Source organism: Lepidochelys kempii, chromosome 6, assembly GCF_965140265.1.
Source record: "Lepidochelys kempii isolate rLepKem1 chromosome 6, rLepKem1.hap2, whole genome shotgun sequence".
Lineage (NCBI taxonomy): Eukaryota > Metazoa > Chordata > Testudines > Cheloniidae > Lepidochelys > Lepidochelys kempii.
The window spans coordinates 47,568,278-47,580,403 of record NC_133261.1 but is presented as its reverse complement, the minus strand read 5'-3'; the positions used below and the strand labels follow the sequence as shown (position 1 = coordinate 47,580,403).

The 12,126-nt window shown below is 39.2% G+C and overlaps 1 protein-coding gene and 1 long non-coding RNA gene across 6 annotated transcripts in view; one reads left to right on the top strand and one right to left on the bottom strand.

The window, feature by feature from the left end:
• Window positions 1-4,190, bottom strand: part of LOC140912784 (uncharacterized) — a 45,903-nt gene extending 41,713 nt beyond the window's left edge. The window contains exon 1 of the long non-coding RNA XR_012159378.1: window positions 4,055-4,190. This is a non-coding gene — a long non-coding RNA (uncharacterized lncRNA). The remainder of the gene's footprint in view (window positions 1-4,054) is intronic.
• ANO5 (anoctamin 5) overlaps window positions 1-12,126 on the top strand; it is a 95,480-nt gene that overhangs the window by 57,070 nt on the left and 26,284 nt on the right. For all 5 annotated transcript variants that reach the window (XM_073347828.1, XM_073347832.1, XM_073347829.1 and 2 more), the window contains 8 exons: window positions 2,016-2,084; window positions 3,380-3,664; window positions 4,169-4,282; window positions 7,008-7,123; window positions 8,024-8,158; window positions 9,535-9,640; window positions 9,740-9,800; window positions 11,633-11,784. In XM_073347828.1, coding sequence (XP_073203929.1) covers window positions 2,016-2,084; window positions 3,380-3,664; window positions 4,169-4,282; window positions 7,008-7,123; window positions 8,024-8,158; window positions 9,535-9,640; window positions 9,740-9,800; window positions 11,633-11,784 — 1,038 coding nt within the window. The remainder of the gene's footprint in view (window positions 1-2,015; window positions 2,085-3,379; window positions 3,665-4,168; window positions 4,283-7,007; window positions 7,124-8,023; window positions 8,159-9,534; window positions 9,641-9,739; window positions 9,801-11,632; window positions 11,785-12,126) is intronic.

Below are 12,126 nucleotides of genomic sequence, written 5' to 3'. Positions count from 1 at the left end.
GGTGAGGTGATCAATGGAGCATAATAATTTCATTTATCCTATGGTACTACAGTTTATTTCATGGGGTATTTTATATAAAATATATGCATGTGTCACTTAGGGCTGGAGTCTCTGGTCCTCTGTATACCTGAACCTCCTGAGCAGCACAAAGGATGAAGAGACTGTCCGTAACTTTCCTGCTGATGATTTTGCCAATATGTTTGAGTCCCCAGTGGGCATAGAACCAGCAGAGTTGGCTCCTAATTCTCCTCTTCCCACAGGTTCTAATGCAGGGGCTAGGGAGAGTGAGGAGTTGTTGCTGGCTGTTGCAAAATTAAAGCAGACCCCAGCCTGCTCTAAACTGTATGTAGGGCTGAGACTCAGGGACTGACAGTCTCCCCTGTGCTCTATTTAGCTGAGTACCTGCCCCATAACATGGCATCATTTTTAGATAAGCCACCTGAATGTAATGGCTGTTGTGCTCTCACCTTTTCAGTTGCATTGTTTTGTGTTGATCGGACCATCAACTCAGTGAACTACAATTCTGTGTCTGTGCTATGCTCGCATGGGAGACAGAGAAAATGTAAAAGTCAAAATGATTCCAGCTCAATACATAAAAAGAGTAGGTTTCAGAGTAGCAGCCGTGTTAGTCTGTATTCGCAAAAAGAAAAGGACTACTTGTGGCATCTTAGAGACTAACCAATTTATTTGAGCATAAGCTTTCGTGAGCTATAGCTCACTTCATCGAATGCATACCGGATGCATCCGATGAAGTGAGCTGTAGCTCACGAAAACTTATGCTCAAATAAATTGGTTAGTCTCTAAGATGCCACAAGTACTCCTTTTCTTTTTATAAAAAGAGTAATTAACCAAATCATAAAAGTCATAGAAGGAAGATATATTTTGTCTCAATAGGAAATCAGTTTCTAGGAACATAGGACTTGCCATACTGGATCGGGCTGGTAGTCCATCTGGCACAACACTTGGTGTTTCAGAGGAGAGTGCAAGGCTACTGTGATCAGTAAACATACTGATCTATTTAGCATATAGTACCATAAGACATGGGATCCCCATTGACACACAGTCAAATGCAAAAGGAGTATCCTGCATTTCTTTGTGTTCTATGGAATTCTTGCTTTACAAATTGCCTTCATACAGAAATAGTTATGTCTAAAGGAAATTTGGTTGAAAATTAATGTTTTGATGAATGGCCCAAAAGTATTGTGTAGAAATATTTATTCAGTTAAAAAAAATACATCTAATTGTAGGCCTGATCTTGAAAGCAGTAAGAGTGTTGCCAGCAATTTCTAAAGGAAGCAAGATTGGTATTGCTTATTTAGTTTAAATGATAAATCCAGGATGTAGTGCAATTAGCGACTGTCACCAGGGCCATGCTTCTCCTTTGCTCCAAAGCATGTATTGCCATGCTCAGTCTTTTGCAAGGAGGTTTATTTGCTCAACAGATTAACAAACAAACCAAAAAACAGTCTTAATTCATTCCTTAGCCTCACGGTCACCCCTTCCAGGAGTCTCTAGTTCTCCTGCTTCTGGCAGTTTACCAGTCTGTCAGTGCTCCCTTCTTAGAGCAACAGCCCCCAGGGCTGCTTTCCTGAGCCCCTTGCTCCAAGGACCCACCACTCCAGTTTGGCTGTCACAATCCATCTCTCCCAGTTGCCCACTAACAGTGCATTTATAGGCCCAGGTGTAGCCCAGCTCTCTTTAATTGGCTGGATTGGGCTTACCTACTCTGGTCTGGGGAGCTAGTCTGAGTCAATACACAGGGACCAGCTACTCTGTGACAGCAACTTTGAAAGAGATTGGTGATTAAAAGGCAACAAAGTAGAATTTTGAAAAAATTACTCTTTGGCACCCAACCTTGCTCCTATTTAGGCAATGACAAAACTCATATGGACTTTGATGGGTACAAGATCAGACCCTATACACAGGGATACAGGGAGGGTTAAAGTTTTTGACAGATGAAGTAAAAACTGCCTCCGCTTCATTTTTTTTGGTAAAGTCTCTTTATTTATCCTCAGGAAAGAAGGCGAGAATTTGAGAAGAATCTACAAAAGGCTGGTCTGGAATTAGAAACAGAAGACAAAAAGGTAAAAAAAAAACTCAGTGTTCTCGTCATACAGAGCAAATTAGGTTGAAATACCTGAATTTTCAGATTGCTAGAGAATACATTGGTTGGTCTGTTCTGACAAGATTTTATCCACCATTGTATCAGTGGTTCTAAGGGATTTCAGTACTTCAAACTATGAAACTGAAGTTAAATAGGCTAATATAGGAGCAATTTTTCTTGATAAATATTTTAAGCACTGAGAGAAGAGAACTGTTATGCTTCAGGAGGAAGTGATTGTGTTTGTTTTACTCAGTAATGAAAAGGAAATGGTCCCAAAATAACTGAACTGTGAGTTCATTTACACAGGGAGACCAGTGTAAAAAGGAACTTCTGATTGGGCCAGATTCTCCCTCCAGCCCCTCCGCACAGCATGCCAGTAACATCTATTGAAGTCAATGGGAATTACTCATATCCTGTGGGGGATTAGGATCAGGATGGGGAAAGGCTTGGGGTGGCAGTTGTGTCCATTTGTTTAGTGTTACTTTTCTGCCTCATATGATTTGGACAGCGGAGGGAGTGTTTCTCTGATCAACATTATCCTTGCTGTACTTGAGAATAGGTGGAGCAAAATAACTTCTGACAAAACCAACAGACTCCATGAGACCCAGAGATGGGGCTCCAGTAAGCCAGTGGTTAAATATTACTGTTTTAGAGTCGGACCCTCACATATACTATGTGCAGAGAAATTCTTAGGGATGTGTGTTGCGGGAATCATTCCTCAGCCTCTGCTGCAAGTAACAGGGTCGCATGCTTCCATGACTGCTGATTTACAGGGTGTTTTGCAGGGAAATCTGCACACTTGTGGATTCCATGGTCTACACACCAGCAGTTTCAGTAGACCAATCCTAAAACTGCCATCTCTGCTTGGGAGATGGCACAGCACCGTTGCATGCAGGGAGTTTTGACTACTGTGTGGGTTTTCTATACCCTGAATAGCCTGCTCTGTAGAACCACACCATTTCCAATGCATTCAGTGTCTTCTGTGGCCTTTAAGTAGGCTGGAGAATTTGACCTTTAATGTGCAAGTTTGATGCAGTTTGAAATTTCCTCATAAGCTTCTAATCAGTGCAAAGAGGACAGATACCCACTACGATCAATCATACAAGCTTTCTGGCGGAGGGAAATTTTTCCTCCTATTTTTTTAGAATCAACGTAAGCCTTTAAGATAATAAAAGAACAAAGAGAGAAAAGTTTTGGATACCCTCTTACTTGATTTTAATCTAAAAAAAACCACCCCACCTCAGTTTGACCTCAGGCTTAACTCTTCTTGTACAGGAATCTGAAGATGGCAAAACTTATTTTGTGAAGATCCATGCCCCATGGGAGGTTCTGATCACATATGCTGAAGTGCTGAACATTAAAGTGCCCATCAAGGAAAATGATATTCCCTCTACTGCAGAGAACCCATTGGATTGTATGCTTGGACCGTTTAGGCTACCGGAGAAGGTGATGCACCCTGAACCAGACTACTTCACGGCACCCTTCAGCAAAAGTAGGCAGGAGCTCTACCTCATTGAGAATGAGAGCACCTTCTTCTCACCATCCATGAGAAACAGAATAGTACGTATCTCAACCCATCTGTTTACATGTGCATGCAGAATGTAACATAGGCCTGTGGGTGGGTGGGTGACTGGGGATGTGTGTGGTCACATATCAAACAGTAAGCTGAGACAGCCATTTGAGTTCTGAATCTACAGAAGGTCGATTACTTTGCTGCTGTATGGTACAGTAACTCTGGATGTTATATTCTTTTTGCAAATACAGACTAACACGGCTGTTACTCTGAAATCTGGATGTTATGTGATAAAATCTGATGTCTGTGTATCTTTCTAAGTACAGATTGCATTTGAGAAACCAGTTCTCAGTGGGGCAGCTGGGGCATCCTTGTTCCAGCTGGAGACTTGAGGATCCTTGAATTTCCCCTATATTGCAGTTACTGCAATACATTACCTTTGAGGGGGATTGGACAGTCCCATCAGCAGTGCTCCATCATCCATCAGTAGAGTGTGGTATTAAACCATATTATTGAAGAAGAGGAGTAAACTCTCTGTGTTTGCATATTAGGTGTACTATATTCTAACACGGTGCCCCTATGGAACAGAAGAAGGGAAGAAAAAGTTTGGGATTAAAAGATTGTTAAGTAATGGCACCTACACAGCTGCTTACCCTCTCCATGATGTAAGTATTTTAGCTTTGCATTCCCAAAGATATATCACAGTCCAGCTTTCCTCCCTCATTTGCTTTGCCTGCTGCAATATTACTGTTTTCAGTTGAAATGTATTTGGTCCCCAACCCCTTCAGCTTTTATTTATTATCTGATCTCCTGCGCTGTGATGTAGAAGGAATATCTGCCAGCCCTGTTATGCTGTTTCTGTATGTACTACAGTGCTTTTCCATTTCCTCAAGTGTATTGGGTTTACCTAAGTGTTTCAGTCACAGAATTCAGTATTGTGACTTACACTGCAATGCATTTTATAGATGTTTTTATTTTACATTTTGAGATAAATTATTATAGTAACATATTACAAAGACAGATGAAAACAAGGAAATTAATAACATTTTTAGCTGAGCCCTGTGGGTCATATCTATATGTGGTATAAAATGCCACTGAAGTAGTTACACCAGGGATAAATTTAGCCCTACAGTTTTGTGCGGGCATTTCTCCACATCAGGATGCCCTCTGGTGGCATACTGTCAGTATTGTAAAGTCTGTAAGGATGGTAGCTTTCTCTGTTTTGCTTTAGGGCAGTGTTTCTCAACCTATTTACATATGCAGCTTTCTGTGTGTTATGTGGGCTGCATCCACACAATATATATGCTACCTGTATGACCCTGAGGATGTGACATGGGCTGCAGCTGTGTGCGCGGCCGGCCATGGGTTGAGAACGACTTCTTCAAGGTATGCTTTAAACATGGAATACCTGCATATAGCCCTGCAGCCCCTATTAGTGTAAACAGGAGGGAGCTATGCTACTAAATACCAGTGTATTACAGTGGAAGTTTACCTCCGAGTAGCATTTTTAATGTATTGTTTTTGTGAGGCTCTAATCTAATTCCTTATTTGTTTTTTTAATAATTATTTGAGGGCTGTAGCCCATGAAAGCTTATGCTCTAATAAATTTGTTAGTCTCTAAGGTGCCACAAGTACTCCTGTTCTTTTTGGGGATACAGACTAACATGGCTGCTACACTGAAACCTATGATGCCTAGTGGCATTTTAAATCACTTGTTTATTTTTTGACAATCCTTTGATAAGTTTCTGTCACACCATAAATCTGACAAAGAAATACTCTGAAAACCAGAAACTTCTGTTGAAAGGAATGATGCCAGCTACTTGGGTGAATGGGAAGTTTTCTGGTGGTTTTCAGATTTTAAGCTTGGCAGGGTAGGACCTGTGCCATTAATATGCTTGGCAAGCAGCAATTACATTGTGGGCAACATCAGAAACAAATAATAATCAATAACAGCGGTGGTGCCAAAATACAATTTTGATGCCTTTCCACACAATACCAGTATTAGCAACCTCAAGAGTTTGAAAATTGAGTGAGGCTCCCAGAATAATGATATTGACTTAAAAATCATGAGCTATTTAAAATATAATATTTGGGGTTCTTTTTAACTTACTTTCTGATCTTTGAACCTGCGGGGTGCCCTTCGGTCATATTTACATGCTTTTTCTGAACAAACAATGAGGACTTCAAAAAAAAAAAAAAAAAACAGAAGCAGAAATTCTCAATAAGGGAATGTCTAGAGCTGGAGGTGTGATTCCCAGCTCAAGGAGACATTGCCACTGCAATAGAGTATAGCTGTGGAGGTGTGAGCCCCAAGAGGGGCTAGCTGCCCCAAGTGTGTACCTAGAGTCTTGGATGCGATTGTACTCAGGGCAGCTAGCTGCTCCCACCACTTAAACCATGTAGCTACACTCTATTTTTAGTGAACTAGCTCAATTATATCTAGTGCAGGTATTTCTCCTCGAGCTGGGAATTACACATCCAACTCAGAATGTAGACATACCTATAGTCATGTGACTCCAGGAGCTGGGAAAGAAATGCATTTTAAGAAATGCAATAAAAACAGGAGAATTGACAACATTCCAGTACTTCCATCCTATTCATTTCATAGGAAGCTGAAATGATCAGAAAACTCTTCTTCCTAGCATTCTGTCATACAATAGGAAAGTCTATGAAAGTACAGCCTACCATTGAAGTGAATTAGTGTGGCAGTCTTATTTTAGTGGATGTTTGCATTATAGCCACAGAAACTGCAGTGATAAACACAGTATAACAATCTCTGAAGAAACAGAAAATAGCTTTACTTTGTGTTGTGTATATCTTTGCATCTCTCAGTGGAAGGCCCTTGATTATGGAATTTATCAAAAGAACCTGATTCTGACCTACAAGGGATTTGGACTTGAGTTTGTTTCATGAGGTGGGAATTGTTTGGGGCTCATCTACATCAGGAAAATTTGCACTGATGTAGCTTCACCACTGCAACCTCCTAATGTAGACAGGCTATACCAATGGAAAACATGGCTTGTACTAGTACAACTTACTCCAGTAACTTACTAGAAGAAATCAGAAGTGAAAGGCCCATTTTCCGAGAGTGCAGCATCCCTATATTAAGAGTTTACACTAAATAGCTATATCAGTGCAATTTTCCTTAACGTCTGACATATGCAGGCCTTTCATGTTGACAAGTGGTCTGTGGGTACATACGTTTTAAAATATTGTGTGTTGAAAGGGCTATTCTAGGGATGAGTTATGATGTTGAGCACCAAGTAATTTTAGGTGGCCCTAAAACTCACCCAGGATGTGTTGCTGTTCAGATTTGCATATTTTAGTGTAATGTGTTAGTCTTCTGATGAGTTTCTTTGTCTCTCCTCTAATCTGTGCACATCCACACAGTGCCAATACTGGAAGAAGGCAAATGATCCAAACTGTGACAATGAGAGATACACATTGTATATGGAATGGGCTAGGTTTTTACGGTTTTACAAGGAGCAGCCTTTGGATCTCATTAGGTAAGGTATGGGCTGTGAAGTGTTCATTGCATGTGGCCACAATTCATTGGTTTTCACTGCATTCATTTGTAATTTGTTCCTCCTGGGGATTTTTTTTATTCCTTTCTAATGTTTGAAGAAAAACAGGTGCCTAAACAGGCACGTCTCTGAGAGTACACAATGTATGTTTTATTAGAGACAGGCAAAACTCTTTACTTCAGATCCAAAGCCATTCAAACCAGCCGAATGTAGAAAGGCCAATTTTCCAGATCTGCATCAGATGCAGAAAAAAAATTTGAGGAGTATCAGGTATTTTGTAAAATCAGTTGATCTCTTTCACCGCTTAAGATAGAAATGTTTCAAGAACGGTCAATGAGATTTTGGCACATTGAATCTGAACCTGAAACTTAACTCTAATTAAGCCTAAAACCTAGCATAAACCTGCCTGAGATTCAATCAGTGTCTCCTTAGTCCATTTGTTCCTTTAGTAACACACCTTGTTGCTTTTGTTATGATAAATATTGAGTTCTTTTAAAATGATCCGTTTGGAGCCATTGTGAACCGTTAGATTTTATACTCTACTATCCCCTTTTGGTGCATAACACAGGTAAATCTGCATTTTCATTATATTGAGAGTGGAGGAAAGAGTTCCTTAAGCAAGGTATTCCTGGAAGGGAAAACAAGGGGTAGCTTCATCTTTTCCCTAAATAAGGTCCATCTTGTGCTTGTTCAACATGTGTAACTCTCATTTATGGTCTAGATTCAGATCTCATTTATACAGCATAAATCATTGGATTTACTATTAGGTGAGGTCAGAAGTTGTCCCATTGTCTTTAGTTTTGCTTGGGTCTTGCCAGTTTTGCCTTTTGTGATTTGCAGTCTTCCTGTGTTTCCCTACCCAATTGTATTCTTTGTGTGCAGGAAGTACTATGGAGAGAAGATTGGAATCTATTTTGCCTGGCTGGGTTTCTACACAGAAATGCTGTTCTTCGCAGCAGTGGTTGGCTTAATCTGTTTTCTGTATGGTTGGTTTACAATGGATGAAAATATGAGCAGGTGAGTGCAACTGCCAAAATTACATTGAAAGAGATATCTTTACCTAGTTTGTTAAAAATCAGGATTATAGTTTTAAAACGTCTAGTTGCATACTGTGTTTTTGGAGTATCACATTTTCATAACTGCTTATGCTCAGTATTTTTTGTATATGTAGAAGTCATAATTTGCATTAACATTTACCAAAAAAAAATCACAAATTAGAATTATTCTGAAAATACAAAGCCAACTAAAGAATGCAGTTTTGCTCATTATAGAAAAGCAGCAAACATAAAATGTTTTTAAGCAGGGGGGAAAATTCTGCTCTGTTACGCCCCGACAACCACCAGTGGCTTAAATGGGGTTGCACAAATAGAGCACAACTGTCCACTGTACAGTAAAATCTAACATATAGTTGGAAGTTGAAATTTTTGTTTAAATTTGGCAAAGCGTTTTCTGTCTGCTAGTATTTGGGCAACGCTGTGGCTGGTAGGGTCCTCAGGATACTGCCATTTCTGCCTGCTTCAGCTTCTCTCCCATAAAGATTGTTTATGTATCACCTGTTCATTGTTTCCTTAGACCCTCCAGTTTTGATCCATCTTGTAGTGAAAGCAATTTTTGCCTGCTTCAGAGGGCCAACAATGGTGAATAATTACCCAAAATGTCCAGGAGCAATGCAGAGAACATGCCCCATCAGAGATGAATCAGACTTCACATGTAGTGGACATTCCAAGTTTGGTTTGGTCTCTGACGTGTGTAGCTAAAAAGTACATTCAGGAATGGGTACCTATGTGCCCTGTTCTGCTGAACTATGCCAGTTTGAGACTTGTGTTATAGTCATAATATCCTACATTCTTCCTGAAAGATCCCTATGCACATTCAGACTTAAATGGTCATTAAAAAGTATACACACAGGTCACTTCACCTAGCCCTGCAATACAGCTGCTCATGATTAAAAAATGGAAGCTGCTTAACATCATACAGCAACACTGCACAACAATATAGAACAGGAAGTAAAAATAAGAAGCAAGTTGAAGTTACAAAAAGTGCAATGAGATCTTTAGTGACCAGATTAGAAAGAACCTTTGTTTATATCTCATCTGAAAGACTGTACATCCAGCACAGTGCCTCCCAAACAGAATGCTGAAGTACTGATTCAGTACTGACACAGAGGGAATCATGGCACCAAGTGAATCACCAACTCCATTTCCAGGAGCAACTGGGATTTTCCTGGAGGTTTCTCTGACCCTGTTACAGTTGTATCAGTGGATGTAACCTTCACACATCATCAGCAAAGCTAAAAACACTTAAGTTTGAACAAGTGAAGCTTTGATCTTTTTCCAAAAGAAATGTCATATTGAGCTTCTGAAGAAAATGTAAAACCATCTTCTTCTCCTCAGCAAAGAAATCTGTGCCACTGCGATTGGAGGAGAGATCATCATGTGTCCTCTTTGTGATGGGAATTGTGAGTACTGGAAGCTAAACACCACATGTGAATCCTCAAAGGTCTGTATCCAACTCTGCAATTATTTATTTGTCATGTTCTGCTTTATTTAAAACTGTTCTGTCACTGAATTGTCCTGTCCCTGTGTGTTTCTGTTACAGTACTCCCATTTGTTTGATAACGTGGCAACACTTTTTTTTGCAATTTTCATGGGCATATGGGGTGAGTATATTTGATAACAAAGTTAATTAAAGCAATGGGGAGATCTTGACTAAACCTTTCAGGGACATTGGGAAAGCCATTTTGTTTTTCCTTAAATCTAGAAATATTTACCCCATCAAAGAATAAAAATAATTTAAACTTGTGGAGGAATTGCTCTTTACAGAAAACATAACCTAGTGCCTTAAACAACCTACACACCTGCTGCAATGCAATTAAAAGACTGTATTTTTGCAGAATTGTTTATCTGCAAGTCACTCTTAATGTTACAATTATTAATTTTCTTTTAATAACCTAATTTGTAGTGAACACATCGCTAGTTTCTTCCCTACATGACAGCAGGTTTTATACAGTTCAGACTGTGTTTTCTCTTTTCTCCTAATCCTTGCAATAAAGTTTCTCTTTCTGACCCTATGAAGCAAATTTCTTCTACTTCTGATTGATGGCTGCCACAAGCAGAAAGTAGTACATAGGCTCAAAGAATGCATTATTATAGGTAGCCTTAGGACCAGGACCCGTACATTGTCCCACTTTTGCACTAGAGAAATCAGACAATGAGTGTATTTTGAAGATGCAGAAGGCAGATGTATTTAACTGAGTTGTCTTCTCTATGATGAGACTTCCTGTGAGCATGTATTTGTCTTTGTTACCATTTAACATATCCATTTTAGATACAAAATTCTATTGACTTTGATGGTTGTTCTTTTGTTAAATTTCATATGCATCTTTGTAAATGTCTGTGAGAGCATGCTTATTATTTCCTATTCTTTACCTTAATTAATGAAGAACCTTCTTTCCTGTTTGGGTGACTAAAGCATGAAAGAATGTATCAAATGTCTTAGCCCACCAGAAATAACCATATTACAGAGTTTCCATTATCCCACAAAGGTCTGTCTATCATATGTCTATTTATCATCTTAGCATCTAGGCACCATCTTTTACACTGGGATCTTTCAGGAAATTTCAGAATGAATAGATTTTTAAGCCTGTGTTCTTCAAGATCTTTTTTACTTTTAAACATTATCCCTTGAATGGCATAAATAAGTTTGTATTTCCAGAATGTTCTACCAAGGTTTACAGAGCACTACAACATAAACTCTCTTTCTTGTGTGTGTTTAACCCACAAACTCTTACCAACTCAGATACAGACATTTCAGATTACCAGAAGTTTACAGCATTTTAGATCAGTTTGTAGAAGGCCTCATCATTTTTTTATATAAATATACACACAAGCCTCTACACACTGCTATTTCAAAAAAGAAAGTTCTTAAGCCAGGCTCTCCCTTGACTTTCTGAGAAACATCAAAAGCTCAGTATCTTCAAAATGCCATCTTATCAAAAGAACCCTCAAAAGAGCATCTGATGCTTCATGTAAAACTTTGGAAAGCATTCTACTGAAAAACAGTTCTGCTTATCTATAGTAAAGATGTTTCCATAATAGATTCTCGTACCCAACAGCCTGATCTGAAATATCCCAGCTTATCTGTTAGTTCTGTGTAGCTGCTTGGGTTTTAACTAATCATTGTAATAAAATGTGTGTGTCTTATCTAGTGTGGTCATGAGGGCTTGCTAGTTCGTCATCCTGTGCTCTACTCACATTTACACTTAAATTTACCAATAAATATATCTAATTCATGTTACGGCTCTTGGCAGTGAGCTTTCTTGTGTGGCTGATACACTGAATGAACATCAGGCAAATCACATTGAGAGAAGAAGTAATAGAATAGCAATCGTGAGACACAGGAGAGAAGGGTTGTTTAATGTGGATGGTATCTAGAACCTACCTGTCAGTTCACTTTTCATAACAGGGCTTATTTGACACTTTTCACTTATAGTAACACTTTTCTTGGAGTTTTGGAAGCGGCGACAAGCTAGACTCAAATATGAATGGGATTTGGTTGATTTTGAAGAGGAACAGCAACAGCTCCAGCTGAGGCCAGAATATGAAGCCAAATGTACCCACAAAAAAAAAAATCCAGTGACTCAGGTAATCTAAAAAAAAATGCTCAGTGTGTGAAGATGTCTGTTGAGAGGACACCTAAATGAATAAAACTTTATGCTAAAATTCCATACTAACACTTTTTTGTAATGTGATACTTCTGTCTTAGGAACTAGCTAGTATCTAATTGCTGAGTAAAGATCTGTGACACTATGGTGGCAGTGAACCATTTGTATGAGGGCAGGGCAGACTTTCAGGTACTGTGCTACACGAAGCAATGAGGCACATTCTGCTGTCTGTTATACCAGGAGCAATCTGGAGTAAATCCACTCAAGTCAGTGAAATTCTCTCATTTACGGTCATGTCTGACAGCTGGTTGAAAAAAGGATA